We start from the raw sequence: 18,551 nt of genomic DNA on the forward strand, positions 1-18,551 counted from the left end.
TTAATTTCTTGTTTTTTGTGAATAGATTGAAGGCCAGCTTTCCATATACCAATCACTGCACAAATCCAGGCTATTTGTTAAGTCCAGTCACAGTGCAAAGAAACATATGTGGAGAAAATGCTAGCGTGAAGGTCTCCATTGAAATTGAAGGATTTCAGCTACCAGTTACCTTTACATGCGATGGTAGGTTCATAGTTCCCCAACGATCTTGTTTTGCTCTGATTAGGGAGAAAATGTTTAAAATGTTAATGTTATCATTCTTTTAATAAACTGACTCTGTTATCATTAGGTATCCTTTAAAAATCTGTGTGTGTGTGTGTGTGTGTGTGTGTGTGTTAAAATACTTAACATGCATTAGTTATCCTTTTCCAGAAATTGGTGTTCATATGGATAGTTTTCTGGTTTGGTTAGAGAAAAACCAGTTTACTTTTATAATAACTGCATATTTCTCTGAAAGATGCTAAGTAATTTGGTTAATCAGTGGCTCTTGGCCAAAGCCCAAAAGCATTAGCTAGCAAGGCTAATTATAGTCCTATTCTTTATATTCTAAAGGAAGACTTATTCTTTTTAAACATACCTTAAATTTTGGTTTGGGGAATCGTATGCAGTAAGAATTAATACTAAAATTGAAGGAAAGTAAGGTCAATAAGCTTCTTGATTGAAATAAGCATGGATAAGCATTGATAGCAAATGTTTTGATTTGTATCAAATTTTGACTTGATATATCAAGATCTGATTCATTTAAAAATATATCAAATGCCTGTTGTTTGGTGCTTCATAAATGTGCACATTTATAGTGTACATCTCTTTTAAGAAATGTAACCATATTATAGTAGAAGTGCTTTGTGTGTTTAAATAATAACTGTTACAATACATATAAATGTGTTCAGAAATGTAGCTATTGTATTAGATAGAGGTTTTATGGCCTTTTCTGCCAAGCTGTTAATTTTCATGAATTCTGAATGTAGTCACTGTCTTCTAAGTTGAACATAAAAGCTCTAAGTATAGAAATAGGTTACTTTAGTTTTTAATGGTTTGTAATCTTAGTATCCAGCTATTGTGAAGAATGATAATTGAATAATACTTCCTACTTTCTATATTTTTATTCTTCATTGGATAATTTACCAGGCAAATGTCAAATGTTTAAAATGGTGATTCTTTTTCCTTATGATTTGGTTTAAATAATTGCTTGCTAGACACTGCTAAGTGCCATCCTTTTTGGAGGAGTCTGTAAAACAGAGGTGGCTTTCTTAGCTTAGATCTGTCCTGTCTAATACGATAACCACTAGCTACATGTGGCTATTGATTACTTGAAATATGACTAATATAGATTGAGATGTGCTATAAGTGTAAAATACACACTGGATTTCAAAGACTTACTTTGAAAAGAGAATGTAAGATATCCCATTAGTAATTTTGAAATACCAATTATATATTGAAATGATATTTTGGATATATTAGGTTAAATAAAATATATTATTGAAATTAGATTCATCTGTTTCTTTTTACTTTCTTCAACATGGCTACTAGAAAATTTTAAATTATATATGTGACCTGCCTTATAGTTCTCTTATATAGTGCTGTTTTAGATTATAAGAAATACAGTCTGAATAGGTATATACTTAGAGTTGAATGTGTAAAATGAAAATGATGGCTAACTCTTTTACAGTGAGTTCTACTGTAGAAATCATAATAATGCAAGCCCTTTGCTGGGTACATGATGACTTGAATCAAGTAGATGTTGGCAGCTATGTTCTTAAAGTTTGTGGTCAAGAGGAAGTGCTACAGAAGTAAGTGTTCATTTAATTATTGAGCAACATTTTTGGAAATTTCATTTTAATGGATTAAATTAGAAAATTTTCAAGTTAAATTTATAATCTAAAACCACATTGGGTCCTAGTGAATTGGTTTATTGGATCAGTTAACTTATATTAAGATATACGTTGTCTAAGACATCCTGTCTAAGACAGTAGAGCATCTTGCCCTTAAGAAGCTGATAGTCTTAGATGGGAAGAATGGTGGGCAATTGGTTGACAAGTGAATTTAAAGTTGTTTTTCTTTCTGCAGAGAGGCAATAGTTACATCATTATGGACTCCATTTTCCTTTTGTAGCATGCAGTATTACTTTATACACAGTGTTTAGCTGTGATTTCCTTTTAGTTGCCTGAAATAATCATTATATGAATCTTTTTCTGAACCTACTAGAAATGCTCTGGCCCTGTTTTTTTTCCGTGTTTGTCTTCATCTTCTTTCTTTTTTGCTTTAACTCTTCTCATGTAGAATTATTTCTCTATTTAAATGCTCACACTTGGTTAAAAAAATCTCTGTATTTTACCATTCTCTTCAATTCCTGATGCAGATACAATTTACATTTTACTCTCACCTGTATAATTTCTAGTTTGAGGAGAATAACATTGATGAATAATTGATATATTTTAACAGTAATCATTGTCTTGGAAGTCATGAACATATTCAAAACTGTCGAAAATGGGACACAGAGATTAAACTACAACTTTTGACCTTCAGCGCAATGTGCCAAAATCTGGCCCGAACAGTAAGTGTGTACCCTATAACTGAATTGCATTTGGTTGAATCTAAATAATTTTAGATTAATTTAGATATTAATTATTAAATATTAATTTTAGATTAATATTAGTTTAGATTAATATATAATTCTAAATAATTGCTAATCAGCCAATTTGCAATTTGTACGTGCTCTGAGAGTTTTGGGTTTGACTGGGAGTGAGGCACTCTTTATCCCCTACAGGATAAAGCAGATGTGGGGAGAGTTTTAGCAGATGTGGGGGAGACTTTCAATCATGTTGGTTTAGGTAGCATACTACTCAGAGTTGGAGGCATGTTTGAAAATCAAAGTGGAGGAATTATAAAAGTTTGGCTTGTAATAGTTTTACACAAGTTACACAATGAAAACATCAGGGTCAGTCAAGGAGAAATGAGGAAGAAGAAAGATTTTGAATTCTAAATATGGTTTTGGGGAGAAAAAGATCCACGTTGACCTTTGCACCAAACTGAGAAAAATACATTATTTTTCACAAAATGAAAACTATAGTACTTTCTTTTGAGGTTAAAGCAAAATAGAATGCAAGAAATTAGGCCATTTTATTACTGTATAAACACTTGATGATTAACCTCTAAAGATAATCATTCATTTGGTAGAATTTTAGGAGGAAAAATACCAATGTTTTCTACTTTCTCTTTTCTTTATTTTCCTAGGTTTTGCTCCTATGTTAGGTAGAATTTATTTCACTTGGGTGGAAACTATTTCACAAAACTCAGTACATTTTAGCAATCATTAGTAACTTCTCTTTTCAGTTTCTTAAGGCATGATGTTTTTTTGAGTATTTTGAATAGTAAGGGTTATGGTTGAAGAGACCAGTGCCTTATTTATTGAAGGTAAGGTAGAAGGAAATTTGATTATCATTATAAAAAATGCAGAAATTCAGGTGATCTCTTCTCATCTGGTTCCCACCCCACCTTCATTTGGCTGTCAGCCATCTTTAAAAGTGCTTTTAGGGCTTCCCTGGTGGCTCAGTGGTTGAGAGTCCGCCTGCTGATGCAGGGGACATGGGTTCGTGCCCCGGTCCGGGAGGATCCCACATGCCGCGGAGCAGTTAGGCCTGTGAGCCATGGCCGCTGAGCCTGCGCGTCCGGAGCCTGTGCTCCACAATGGGAGAGGCCACAACAGTGAGAGGCCTGCGTACTGCAAAACAAACAAACAAACAAAAAGTGCTTTTAGCTCTCCATTCTCTCTCTATAGCACAGGCCTCGGTTCTCAAAAGTCACTTTCACTTCAAGAATTTATCATACGCTTAACCTTATTTAATTTGGCAATAGAAAGACCAAAGAATGGATTTCATTATTTGGTAAACATTTGTCTGTATGTTTATTTAGGCAGAAGATGATGAAACACCTGTGGATTTAAACAAACACCTGCATCAAATAGAAAAACCTTATAAAGAAGTCATGACAAGGTGTGGCATCTAAAACATTAATTTCAGGTTTTCAAACATTACTTTTGGTTGTGAATGCACTTATTTTGGTGAATAAAATGATCATTTTTGCATATGGTATCTTTCAGCCACAATAACTGTTCTTTATTTCAGACATCCTGTTGAAGAACTTTTAGATTCTTATCACAACCAAGTGGAACTGGCTCTTCAAATTGAAGTAAGTCTTAATTCACATTTTGGCTTGATGATTTAAAGATTCTTTTCTCTGTACACTCTTAAATACTAATGTTGGAATTGGATTAAATATTTTAGAAGGACTATTTAAACTATATTCTTGGAGTTGACATTTGATAACTTGTTTTCTGACCCAACATATTAACAAAAATTCTCAGTAATGCTTGAGTTACCTGAGCTTTATAACTAAGAGGAACCTTCAATTCAAAAAGCATTTATTGAATGCTTGCTATATGCTAAATGCTGGAGTTATGAAAATGAATGACCTAATCCCCACCTACCAGGAACTTAAAACTAGCGAAGAAAGATTTAAACAGAATTTCAATATAGTAAATGTAGAATAGAGGTGTGTGTTGGCATCCTTTGAGAGATTGATGAGGGGCACTTCTCCCAACTTGAAGGTTCAAGGAAGGCCTCTAAGAAGGGATGTTGCCAGAGCCAGGTCTTAAACAGTATGAGTTAGCTAGAAGCTAGTTGGGAAGGGCATGTGAACAAAAGTACATAGGTGCGATACATATGTGGAAGTGTAAACACTTCTCTAATACAAAGTGTGAAGTGAAGGTTGAAAGATGAAATTGGAGATAGCCAGATATAAATTACCAGCATATAATTCATGTGAAGGAGTTTTACTTTATTCTCCAGATCGGGGGCCATATCCAGTCCACTCTACATTCTTGTAAAGAAAAATTTGGGGGACACAGCCACATCCATTTGTTTGCATATTTTCTATGACTGCAATTGTGCTCTAATACTAAAGTTGAGTATTTGGGACAGAGACCATATGTCCTGCAAAGCCTGAACTATTTACTATTTTCATTTTACGGGAAAAGTTTCTTGACCCCTCCTGTAGCCATTCAAGGTGTTTTAAGCAGAGGGTAGGAAGTGGAGTGGGGTGGGGTGGGTGACTTGTTTAGTCTTGAGCTCTGAAGTCACTCTGGCCAAACTGTGGAAGTTAAATTTAGGCTTGGCAGGATTGGTTTCAGGGACACTATTTGGAAAGTTTTTGATAGTAGTCCAGGTAAAAGACAGTGAGTGTGGTACAGGTAAAGAGGAGGGACTGATTAACAATATTTAGTAGATAAAATTGGTTAGATTTTGATAAGTAATGAGATGTAAGAGGAGAAGAAATAGTGTAGGATGACTTCCAGATTTCTAGCTACTGTTATACTTTTTATCAATATATAATTATGTTGATTTATCCAATAAATATTACTGAGTATCTCCTCTCAAGGCACTGTTGTAGGTGCTGAGGATGTGGCAGGGGACAAAAGAAACTGTAATCCTTGCCCTTTAGAGAATTTACATTCTAGTTAGAGGAAACAGACAATAAAATAAACTAGCAAGGTATATGTTATATCAGGTGGTAAGTGCTATTAGAGAAACATAGAGGAGGGTAATGTTGCAATTTCAAATAAGGTAATCAGAGAAGGCCTCATTGAGAAAATGAACTTGAGTAAAGAACTGGAGAAGGAGAGGAAGAAGCTACCTGGTTATCTGGGGGAGAAGTGTGCCTGGTATATATAAGGTCTGCTAGGCTAGAATAGAGTGAGGAAGGGGGCAAGAGTGGAAACAAATCAATGAGGAAGATTTTTTGCTAGTCAAAGGAGAGAGAATGATGGCTTGGACCAGAAGTGATGAGACGGGGTTGAATTCTGTGATAATTTTGAAGTTAATGCTAGGAGGATTTACCAATAGATTGGATGTGGAGCATGAGAGAGAGAGAGAAGCATAATTCCAAGGTTTTCTACCTGAGCATTTGGAAATTTGGAGTTGCTTTTAGTGAGATGTAGAAAACTGAGAGAAGAACAGGTTTGTGGGGAAGATCTGAGCTCAGTTTTGAACATTATGTTTGAGATGACTATTATTCATCCAAGTAGTGATATTGAGTAGGCAGTTGGATATGAGTCTGGAATTTAATGGAGGAGATCTAGGCTGGAGATAATAAACTGGGGAATCATCAGAATATAAATACTTTGCAGCCATAAAACTGGATGAGATCACCAAGAAAACCACTGCAGGTAGAGAAAAAAAAAAGTTCAAGGATGGAGACATGGGTATACTCCCATCTTAAAATAAAACAAAAAATCCACATCCCCCTGCAGCAATCATCCTACTTCTCTATTCTCCTTATAGCAAAACTTGAAAGTTAATCTATTTTTTCTGCTTACACTTCCTCTCTTCTCATTCTCTTATGAACCCACTCCAACCAGGCTTCCATTCTCAATGGGTCTCTGAAACTGCACTTAAGATCATCAAGGACTTCAATGATCATGATTCCAGTAATAAGTTCTTAGTCTTTCTTTTTCTCAACTGTTCTATTGTGTTTGATAGAGTTGATCGTTTCTTCCTTCTTGAAACACTCACATGGCTTCTGGGATACCACATTCTTGGTTCTCCTACTTCCAGTGTCTGCTCTGTTTTCACTGTTACTTGTGGCTTTGGAGCTCCTTATGATCGCCTTATCTTCCTGACCTCTGTAACATTAGAATGCTCAGGGTGCTCAGTTCTAGGACCTCTTTTCTTCTCTCTCTATTCACATTATAGGTGATCTCATTTAATCTCATGTCCTTAAATACCCTACATATGTTGATCATCACTTCAGATTCAAATGTCTGTTACTTGATATTTTTTATATGAACGTCTGACATCTCAAATTTAAGATATATGAACCTGAATTTTTATGCTACCCTTCATATCTATTCATCAGTCTTCCCCTTCTTAAGAAATGGCAACTCTGTCCTTCCATTTGCTCAGGCCAAAATCTTGTAGTCATATTTTATTTCTCAAGAAAAAGATATTTCACATCCCATATGCAGTCTCATTCCTGTCAGCTCTGCCTCGAAAATACATTGAGAATGTGACCACCCTTCATCACTACCAAAACTATACTCCTAGTCAGCTATAGTAGTTAACAGCAGTTGCTTACTGGTCTTCCAGCTTCTACCTGTCCTTCTATAGCCTGTCTTCAATAGGCAACCGAAATTATCTTTTAAAAATAAATCACTAAATGCAACGTGGTATCCTGGATTGTATCTTAGAAGAGGAAAAATACATTAGTGGAAAAACTGGTGAAATCTGAAGAAAGCCTGCAGTTTAGGTAATAGTAATTTAATGAGTGTTAATGTTTTAGTTTTGACAAATTTAACATGGTTATGTAAGAAGTTACTTAACCCAGTTTCCTTTAATGTTGAGTGAGAACTCTCTTTACTATTCTTGCAACTTTTCTGTAAATCTAAAATTGTTCCAAAATTAAAAAATTATTTTAAAAAATGAATATAATTACAGAAAGCAAATGTAAAATAAGAGAAAATCAAAGCCAAAAGATGGTTCTTTGAAAAGATTAATAAAATTTATAAACCCTTAAAAATATTAAATCATGCCACTCTTTTGTTCAAAATACTGTTTACCATCTCAGTCGGTAAAATTCAAATCCCTAATTGTTGCTTCAAGGCCCTACACATTCTGACCCACTACCTCTCTGATCTGGCTTCCTACCCCTTTCTTCCTTTGTTCTAGCTGATCTGCAGGTATGCTTCCCAGCTGGGACCCTTGGGCTTATCCCTCCTTTTAATGCTCTTTCCCCAGATACTTGCATGACTTACCCTTTCAGTTTATTAACGTCTGTGCTCAAATGTTGTCTCATCAGAGAGCTCTTCACTGACCATCTTATCAGAAATAGTAGTGACTCTCTATCATATTTATTCCCCATATTTTATATAGCTTTATTGAGGTATAATTTATATACTATAAAATTTACCCATTGGATGTGTACAATTCAATGATTCTTTTAGCAAACGCATAGAGTTGTATAATTGTCACTACAGTCCACTTTTAGGATATTTTCATCACTCCCAAAAGTTTCCGTGTACTACTTTCCAGTCATTCCCCATTCCCATCCTCAGCCCCAAACCACTACTGATCTGGTTCCTCTCTCAGTAGATTTGCCTTTAATGGAGATTTCCTATAAATGGAATCATACCTTATGTAATCTTTTACATGTGATTTCTTTTACATAGCATACTGTTCTTAAGCTCTGTCCATGTAGTATGTATCCACAATTTTTTTTTTATTGCTGAATACTTCCATTTTATGGATATACCACATTTTATTTATCCAGTTACCCAATAACTGACATTTTGAATGTTTGTAGTTTTTGATTATTATGAATAATGCTGTTATAAACATTCATGTATAAGTCTTTGTGTGGATGTATGTCTTGATTTCTCTTAGGTAGGTTTATGGGAGAGGTCAGGAAGTTGCAAAGTTTTGATTCCTCCTGGTCTTAGTTTTCTAGGGATAAGATGTTAATTTATTTCACTAAAATGAAGTTAGGGTGGCAAGTAGGGGTTTTGAGGCAAGGAATAATGGTTGGCTTCATCTTCTAAGGGGAATGGGAAAGAGAGCTGACCAAGGGCTTGTAAAAGGAATGTTAAATGGCATGCAGATGCCTGCTGAAATTGAAGACTGTTGGATCTTTATGGCTGTGAGATTTTCTTTAGAAGAATTAGCTGCCTGGTAGAAGAAGCAGGGAAGTCTCTGAGCTCAGAGAACAGGTTTGGTCAGAATGAGGGTGTGAGGGCTGGAAGCAAAGGAGATTGTGATCAGAATATGGTATTGTGGTTAAGATTCTGATAGGGTACAATTATGGGGTTGAAGATGCTGTGAATTTTCCACATGGACAGTTTTTTTTGGCTGTGTTGGGTCTTCGTTGCTGCGCGTGGGCCCTCTGTAGTTGCGGCGAGCGGGGGGCCACTCTTCGTTGCCGTGCACGGGCCTCTCACGGCGGTGGCCTCTCCTGTTGCAGAGCACGGGCTCCAGGCGCACGGGCTTCAGTAGTTGTGGCACGAGGGCTCAGTAGTTGTGGCTCACGGCTTAATTGCTCCGTGGCATGTGGGATCTTCCCAGACCAGGGCCCGAACCCATGTCCCCTGCATTGGCAGGAGGACTCCCAACCACTGCACCACCACGGAAGCCCAACATGGACATTTATGTAACTGAGGCTTCTTATAGAATATAGAGATAAACGTCCAGAGCAAAAATAAGGCATGTAGTAGGGGAAGTGACCACATGTCAGTGGCAAGGCAGATCAGTTAGTCAGGGGCCAAGTCAGGCAACAGAAACTATAGTAGTTTTTTGAACAGGGAAATTTAAAGAATTGTTAATTAGTAAAAGGTAATTACCATAAGGGGTAAAAGAGGACTAAAGCAGGAGTTGGCACATTATGGCTCACATGACAAATCTGGCCCGTTTTTGTAAATGAAGTTTTATTGGAACACAGCCTTACTCATTCATTTATGTTATCTGTGTCTGTTTTCATGCAGAGTTGAATTGTGACACACTGTTTGACCCACAGAGCCTAAAACATTTGCTGTCAGGCCTTAAAAAAGTGCCAGCCTTGCTCTGAGGGGTCTAGAAGTAACAGGTGCAAAGAAACGCAATTATCAATTCTACGTAGAGGAGCAATGTGGATAGTGAAGGAACTTTGAGGACTTATGATAGAGCCTCTCCCTCAGCCCCAGGCTGAAATTTGGCCTCTTTGAAGAGGGTATGGCTATCACAGGAACACACAAGTTGCCTATGGTAAAGAAATTTGGGAGAGCTGTCAGATTGGAGGAGCATGGCTTGAGGGTACAGCTGGAGCGGGTTGTTGAGGACCACTGGGCTTCCATACTGAATTTAAAAATAGAGGACTGGAACCCTGATGAGAAGTACCTTCCTGCTGTTATTGCCTTTGAGTGTCCTTTCAGTGCCCTCTATTGACAAAACCTAACATTGTGCTAGCTGGCAAAGGAGAAATGTTTGTAAGGTCAACTTCTAGTATCACAAAGTAGAGCAAAGAAGGGTGGATTTGGAACTGATAGACAATAAATTGATAACTGGCACATAAAAAATGATGGAGAATAGTATAGGAGAATGGCATGAGCCTCAAAACTGGAAAGGTTTTTGCATGAAGGTGGAAGAGCAAAAATATACAAGTCAAGTAAGCAAAAATTGGGACCTTCGGGATCTGAAGACTGCAAGGTAATTGGGTATTTGAGAAAATGAGGTGGTTTCATTTACATGTGAAGATGAAGAGAACATTTGGTTTATGGTAGCCAAGCCTCAAAGGTGGAAAATTTTAAATGTTTAAGGGATGGTACAGTACTGAGTTTCAGCCCATTCTAACAGTACTTGGCATTTAAGTTTGGTGTAAATATTTGATGAATTAATTCATTATATAAGAATGTTTTTGTTTCTTAATGAGATATGTACTTTAAAATGATGGGGGAGTGGAGAAGGATTTTTGAATCATCCTCATCAGGTAAATTATTTTATAATATATTTGTACATGTATACTCATGAATCATGGTGAAATGAGCTGTAGTTGAATAGTAAGGAGGGATTGTCCTCATGGAAGTTTTTTCATCAGACAAGACTTAGAAAGTGATGGTTGTATAGATGCACATGATGCTGAAATTTGACTCACTTTTAGTAACTGTTGCCCAGTGTTATTAATTTGTGACCAGTCTCTGAACAACCTGGTTTTGTTTTTTTGTTTGCATTTTTTTAAATTAGTTTCTGCTTTACAACCTGGTTTTTGATACCACATTTTTTCAGGAGAGCGAGAAGTGTTGATGTTTTTAATGTGGAAATTATTCCCAAATGAAAATTAAAAAGACCTCTAGCTTTTTAAAGTGATTTCATAATTTGTTAGTGATTTATTGCCTTTGCTTCTGGTTCTAATAAGAAATTAAAGGCATTTGCATATGAATAATTGTACAGGCAAAGTGAAAATTAACCAGGCCTGCTTTTTTCCTGTTTCAAAGTAACTTATGTAATTGAAAAGCTATCTTGTTTCTTTTCTTTTTCATCACAAAAGAGTAAAGGATATCTGTTCTTAGGCACATCTAAAATGTCTGGTTTTTTACTTCATCTCTGAAATAGATCCTTTAAATTTCACATGCTTATGTTTATTTTACTTTTTATTTTTAAAGAACCAGCATAGAGTGGTAGATCAAGTAATTAAAGCTGTAAGAAAAATCTGCAGTGCTTTAGATGGTGTGGAGACTCTTGCCATTACAGAATCGGTAAAGAAGCTGAAGAGAGCAGTTAATCTTCCAAGGAGTAAAAGTGCTGAAGTGAGTATTTTTTAGTAATTAGCATTTTATCACGCGCAAATATGTACCTAAGTGAGCATCTATCACTTAAACTGGGAGATTTTTGCTACTGCTAGACAAAGTGTTAACCGTTTTTTTTTGTTTTTTTTAAATAAATTTTATTTATTTATGTATATATATGTATGTACGTATTGGCTGCGTCAGGTCTTCCTTGCTGCGCGCGGGCTTTCTCTAGTTGCGGCGAGCGGGGGCTACTCTTCGTTGTAGTGCGCAGGCTTCTCATTGAGGTGGTTTCTCTTGTTGCAGAGCATGGGCCCTAGGCACGCAGGCTTCAGTAGTAGTGGCTCGTGGGCTCTAGAGCGCAGGCTCAGTAGTTGTGGCGCACGGGCTTAGTTGCTCTGTGGCATGTGGGATCTAACCGGACCAGGGCTTGAACCCTTGTCTCCTGCATTGGCAGGGGGATTCTTAACCACTGCACCATCAGGGAAGCCCAAGTGTTACCGTTTTAACTTTGGCTTTTACTTTTGAGCTGATTTGGTCACTTACTTGGTAAGGTGGGTAATTCCTAAGAGGAGATGGACTGCCTTGAAGAACTTTGTGAGAGTTGACACTGAATAGGTGGATGCCCAACTGAACTTTTTGTGTGTGGAGGAGTAACTCTGGCAAAAATGAGTTGGTTTGGGGTTTTAAGGTAATACTACGCTTGAAGGACCTGGATGGTAATACCTAACATTTCCCTCCCTCTGGATGGAAGTGTTCATGATTGTCAACGGGGAAGTACTTTGGACTATACCTCCTTCCTATTGGAAAGACCCAGAAGCCTCAGTAATAGTGACTTAAATTGCCTCAGAGGCAACCAGGTTAGGAGCCCTCACTTGACATCATACTGTTGCATTTAGTAAAAGTTCTCCCCATGATGTTTCCACGGGGATTTAATTAACTGTTTTCAGAGGGATGTTCATAGCTTTGATTGGAAGAATGAGAGAAGGATCACAAGACATGATAAATTTAAAGAAAGGGAAAGTTATACTGATGGCATGTTCCTCAACAAGTGTTCAGGAGCTAGCTTAATCCATTCATTCTCACAGAGAGCCTATTCTTATGGTATATAGAAATTTGGGTCTCTTGTGTTTTGTTTGTTTGTTTTTTCCTTTCTTATTATGTACTTGTTTTTATAAATTAAAAAATATGTCTGAAATCTCTTGGAGGTGATAAACTGCCATGGTCCTAATGTTGTCTGAGGCTTCTATTCATTATATTCATTTGCTGGATAAAGGAGCAGAGAGTAGAAGGAGAGCTCAATTCAAATAATTATAAGAGCTTTTTTTGAGACACTAAATGGTAATAAGTAGAGTTTAGTTTCTTTAAGGATATGCTTATCATGCTAATAGTAGAGCAAGTAATGGAAATGCATTTTCTTCATATTAAAAATCATCTCTTTATTTGATTTGGGATATTCATTTTCTTTTTGCAGTCTTTTTTTAATTGTTTTATTCTGTGGACACTTGGGAAATTTCTCCTATGAAGGATTTCTTTGATATAGAATTTAATAAATGTATTGAAATAAAAGGTAAACATTTTATATTACATCATGGGCGATTTTCTCACTAATTTGTATGTATGTAAGCAGGTGACTTCACTGTCTGGAGGAGGAGTCACTAGCAAGAGTTCAACTAGAGGTATGTATTGAAGTTCCTTAAATTTTAGGAGTAATTGTTGCTTTTTCAGAGAATTATATTAACAATTTCTTTAAACCTAGGCTCACTGAATCCTGAAAATCCTGTTCAAGTAAGCATGGACCAGTTAACTGCAGCAATTTATGATCTTCTCAGACTCCATGCAAATTCTGGTAGGGGTTCTGTAGACTGTGCCCACAGTAACAGGAACATCAAGGAAGCATGGACCACAGTGGAACAGCTCCAGTTTACAATTTTTGCTGCACATGGAATTTCGAGTAACTGGGTATCAAAGTAAGTAACTATTTAAAAGAAGATATGTATAGCTTCACCTAGAAGCTAATCTAATCTTGAAAAATGTCTGCATCCACTGTTACCTTGGCATTTAAATGGATGATACGTGATCCACCAGATACCTTTGTGGTTTTCCTAAACATTATAGAGATGTTTGATGCTGTTCCAATAAAAAGTATCACCCCCACTACATACAGAAAAGGCAGGAAAATATGTTTAAACTTACAAGGGCAAATGCTAGTTAATAAATTAGTCAATTTATGACTCCTATTTCTGCCTTTCCTTTAGAACCAGGGTAATGGGACTATAGCACACTTTTGTCCCCTCTTTAGTAGTTTAAAGTTTACTCTTTGCTAGACTTTGAAGTATGCAAGAGCATATTTCTTCTATTGAATTTTTAATATGGGTTTTTCCTTTTTGATTTTTTTGTCAGTGCCAAAAATTTGCCACCTTCAACTTATTTGGAAAAGACTAGTATAAACTGAAAAGCCCAAATTGAATTTTTTTTTTTTTTTTTTTGCGGTACGCGGGCCTCTCACTGCTGTGGCCTCTCCCGTTGCAGAGCACAGGCTCCGGACGCGCAGGCTCAGCGGCCATGGCTCACGGGCCCAGCCGCTCCATGGCATGTGGGAACTTCCTGGACCGGGGCACGAACCCGTGTCCCCTGCATCGGCAGGCAGACTCTCAACCACTGTGCCACCAGGGAAGCCCCCAAATTGAATATTTTTAATGAAATTGTTTTATAATAGCTATATATATATAATAGCTATAAAATAAAGCCTAGTTATAGATACCAAACATAAATTCTGCTTTAGAACATAAACTGAGCATTAGATAATATATAATATAATGACTTGAAAGTGGTATATTAATTCATTCAGTAAATATTTACTGAGCACCATCTGTGGTCAGTGTTCTTAGTACTAGGGATTCAGCAGTAAACAAGGCAGCAAAAAATCTTTGCCCTCTTGGAACTTGCATTTAAATGGATACTATTGGTTTCTAAACGTATTTCATTCTTTTAAATAGTTACAGGTATAATACCCTCCACATCCTCCATACAAAAACATGTATACACACAAATAAATTTAGGGACACTAATGAAGAGAACAAATATTCAGTAGAAAACAACACAGTGATAATTAAGATGGAAAGAAAGTTAATACAATGCTGATTTTTTTTTTTTTTTTTTTTGGCCACCCCGCACAGCTTGCGGGATCTCAGTTCCCTCACCAGGGATTGAACCTGGGCCACAGCAATGAAAGCTTGGAATCCTAACCACTAGCCCACCAGGGAACTCCCAATACAATGCTGATTTAAAAAGAGGTTGAGGGAATTCCCTGGTGGTTACAGTGGTTAGGATTCCGTGCTTGCATTGCCCAGGGCATGGGTTCAATTCCTTGTTGGGGAAATAAGATCATGCAAGCTGAGCGGCGTGGCCAAAAAAAAAAAGGAGAAGGTTGAGAAAAGTAATTAAAGAGTTAGCTATGTGAACCAGTGAGATTAGATTTGCAGTATATTTAGAATGATTAACAGATTGTATGAGCAAAATGGTTAATGGGTAAGCCTAGCAGTAAGTTAGAGTACTAGTAGAATACAGTTTTATTGAACCTAAAACTCCTGCCCTAAAAGATTGCCTGACTATATTACCCGGCTCTGTACTTGTAGCAGTTAGGGGCTAAATCATTGCTGTCCAGTGAAAGAATACAATAGCATCTGTCCCCTTGGATGGAAGACTCCTAATAGATTAGGAAGACTGACTCAGTGCAAGTCAGGCCCATGCACCATTAATATGCTAAACTGACTCTATTTTAGTGCCTTAGCAAAGGAAAATAGCACCTAGGGGAGATAAATGTTTGTACTATTACTTCCTAGAATTTACCTAGAAATGAAGAATTATTCAGTGTCATTTAACTAAAATCTAAAGCTAATAACTAACTGAGTGCAAAATTGAGATAAATTCTCCAGCTGGTATCAATATGGCTCCTTTAGACTGGCACCTAGTGATATATGTTCCCTTCGGTATTCCCTTTGCTATGCCTCTATTTTTGTAGGATTTGCAGTAGTTAAATTTTAGATGTTTTTCCATAAATTCAAGTGAATGGTAACCAAATTATTTCAGATAATAGTCACTTTTAGGTAAGAATGGCTAATGATACATATTTGATTAGTTAACTAATTTGTATTATCAAATAAAAATTAAATTAATCTCTTTTCTTTTCTCAGTTATGAAAAATACTTCTTGATATGTTCCCTGACTTACAATGGAAAGGATCTTTTTAAACCTATTCAATCAAAGAAGGTTGGCACTTATAAGAATTTCTTCTATCTTATTAAATGGGATGAACTGTAAGTGAAATTTCTGGCTTTTTATTCTTTCAGTATGCCCTGTTCTTTACTTTTATCCATTTATGCACACAGCTTTCATTTTTAATTACAAGTTCCATTAAAATTCATTAAATTCTTACTGATATCTTAAAGTCTCTTCTAGATACAATTCTGTAGAATGGACTGAAATTCTCATTTAAAAATCTGAAATATTCTTTTAAATCTTCATATTGTTAAATTGCAGAAGGTGCCATCAATTCTTCCTAGGCTTTGTCAAGTTAAAGTTACGTATAATTCTACAAAATGGTTTTTTATAACATTGCTTTAGTTCAGTATTTATTCTGTAACACTGTATATAGGAAGCCTAGTTCTTGGTTAACGGATTTTTTAAATTATCTTAAATCCATGTACAAGATGATATTTTGCACTGTTAATATTTTTAAAATATTGTCTTCAAGCTAAGGGAATGCTTTCATTATTTAGACAAGTAGGCAATTGCAGAACTTTTTACTTTTTATTCTGCATTTATTTAATGGTTTCCTATTTTTATTTTTTTAATTATAAAAATAGCACACATCTGTCAAAGCAATCAAATAATACAAAAATGCATGTGAGGTGAAAAGTGTCACTTTATTTTCAACTCTTAACCATCTCATCGCTCCTCAGAGTGACCACTGTTGGCCTTATGTGTCCTTTCAGATTTAAAAAAAACAAAAACAAAAACAAAACACTGGTAAACATATATGTCTGTCTGTGTATGATGTGCACACATAAATCTCGAATCAGAAATACTCAAACATTCATCTAGCTTTTCCTAAAGGAAATAAAAAAGATTATTATTTTGCCTAGAAATTGACATTGTCAGTCTTAAGTAAAAGCATTAACAAATTTTTGAAGAGAGAAATGTTATGTGTTTGAAATTTTAATGAAATTTATTTAAGATTTTTATAGTATTTGTTATCGAAGCTTACTGCTTAAGTAAAGGTTACTCAGGATTAAAGATTATTTGATGAGTCAAATAAAATACCTAAGATTGTCAGTCTCGTTAAAGCCTTAAACTTCATATTCAATCTAATTTGTTTTTTCTATTAATACATTTTCCCCCCATAGAATCATTTTTCCCATCCAGATATCACAATTGCCATTAGAATCACTTCTTCACCTTACTCTTTTTGGAATTTTAAATCAGAGCAGTGGAAGTTCCCCTGATTCTAATAAGCAGAGAAAGGGGCCAGAAGCTTTGGGCAAAGTTTCTTTACCTCTTTTTGACTTTAAACGGTAAGTGTTACTGAGTTGTAATGGTGAGTTACTGTGGACACACCTGCAGCATCAGAATTGGCTAGAGAGTGGAGTGGGGAACAATGACGTACGTGATGAGATAATGAGTTGCCTCATTTTTTCTGATGTGATTAAAGGAGGTCATTTCAGAGACACAGAGGAAACCAAAGTTGTACTGCTATAGTTTGAACATATCTACATGGGTATTCAAAGAATTGTTTGCCACTCACTATTCCAGAAGAAAAGCAGCAGCCATTTCATTCTTTAATTGTAATTTATGGAAAGCATTATGTTATGACATAATACTCGTGGTCTTACAAGTTCCTTTGATATATTTAAAAAACCCCACAAACTCCACTTTCCCTCTTCGCATCTCTTCCCCATCCTTCTCCAGTTTAAGGGAGTCTACAACTGCATATTATTCCTTTTACCTGACTGATCTACCCTTACTGCTATGGACCCCTGGCCTTTAATCTTCAAAAGTCCCACATGTATGCAAAATTTATTGATCCTTAGGGTTAAAGGAATTCCTTTTGAGCTTTGTGTCTACTAATAGCCATTGGGATAATGTAGCTGGCCTTTCAGCTGACTATTTTGATTTATGTTTTAAGTAATAATATGTTCCATGAGACCATCAAGCGTTTTCCTAAATGAAAAAAAACTTAATTGAATAAGTTTGGAATGTTTGATATAGCACGTGATAACATTTTGGAGCATGATAATGGACATTAGCATATTAAAGTATCTCTAAAGTTCTGCAGTCAAGAAGCCTACTGTGTTTAATAATAATATTACTGTAATTACAAATACATAGCATTTACTGTATGCTGGGTATTAGTCTGAGTGCTGTATACATAGCCTTATATACCTCACAACAACCCTATGAAGGTAGGTATTATTATTATCCCTTTTTACAGAGGGGAGAATCAAAGTGCCTTGCCCTTGGGCACTTAGCTAGTAAGTGGCAGAAGTGCGATTTGAATATAGGCAGTTTGGCCCCAGGATCTATGTTCTTAACATTATCCTATATTACCATTCTCAGACTTATTTGATACCATGGTACTTTTTTTGTTCTAGAATACATCTTTTAAAACATTGTGTCCCACGGGACAGTTTTGGGGAAATGCCTTAATAACTGATCTATTTAACCTACAATAAAACAATTAAAAAATAAGAGTTAAAAAATTCTGCTAATCTAGTTCTACTTCCTTTTTCCTCTTAAATGACAAACACAGTTTGAATTTCCAGTAATCATTTTAAAAATCATGTGGTGTTTGAAACACTGACTTCATAAGTTTTGTTTTTGAAATATTCTTTTCTTGTGTACTTAAATACAGCATTTATTCACACATTTTTCTTTTCTTATAGTCACTCCCCCTATATGTGAGGAGGCAGTTTAAGAATTTTTTATTCTATAACTTTTGTTGGGCTCAAATTTTATTTGACACCTGACATAATTCTGAACTGCCAAAGGCTAGATAAAAGCAGTTGAAGAAATTGCTATTAGGACTTCCCTGGTGGCGCAATGGTTAAGAATCCACCTGCCAATGCAGGGGACCTGGGTTTGAGCCCTAGTCCAGGAAGATCCCACATGCCACAGAGCAGCTAAGCCCATGCGTTACAACTACTGAGCCTGCGCTCTAGAGCCCACAAGCCACAACTGCTGAGCCCAC

At 36.1% G+C, this 18,551-nt stretch overlaps 1 protein-coding gene across 4 annotated transcripts in view; it reads left to right on the plus strand.

Annotated features, from left to right (window-relative positions):
• The window catches only part of PIK3C2A (phosphatidylinositol-4-phosphate 3-kinase catalytic subunit type 2 alpha), a 177,934-nt gene that overhangs the window by 119,335 nt on the left and 40,048 nt on the right, over positions 1-18,551 (plus strand). For all 4 annotated transcript variants that reach the window (XM_081240458.1, XM_081240459.1, XM_081240457.1 and 1 more), the window contains 10 exons: positions 26-183; positions 1,670-1,790; positions 2,443-2,554; positions 3,913-3,992; positions 4,125-4,188; positions 11,180-11,323; positions 12,933-12,981; positions 13,062-13,272; positions 15,499-15,621; positions 16,711-16,878. In XM_081240458.1, coding sequence (XP_081096584.1) covers positions 26-183; positions 1,670-1,790; positions 2,443-2,554; positions 3,913-3,992; positions 4,125-4,188; positions 11,180-11,323; positions 12,933-12,981; positions 13,062-13,272; positions 15,499-15,621; positions 16,711-16,878 — 1,230 coding nt within the window. The remainder of the gene's footprint in view (positions 1-25; positions 184-1,669; positions 1,791-2,442; positions 2,555-3,912; positions 3,993-4,124; positions 4,189-11,179; positions 11,324-12,932; positions 12,982-13,061; positions 13,273-15,498; positions 15,622-16,710; positions 16,879-18,551) is intronic.

Source organism: Mesoplodon bidens (assembly GCF_964165515.1).
Source record: "Mesoplodon bidens genome assembly, chromosome: 7".
NCBI classification, from domain to species: Eukaryota; Metazoa; Chordata; class Mammalia; order Artiodactyla; family Ziphiidae; genus Mesoplodon; species Mesoplodon bidens.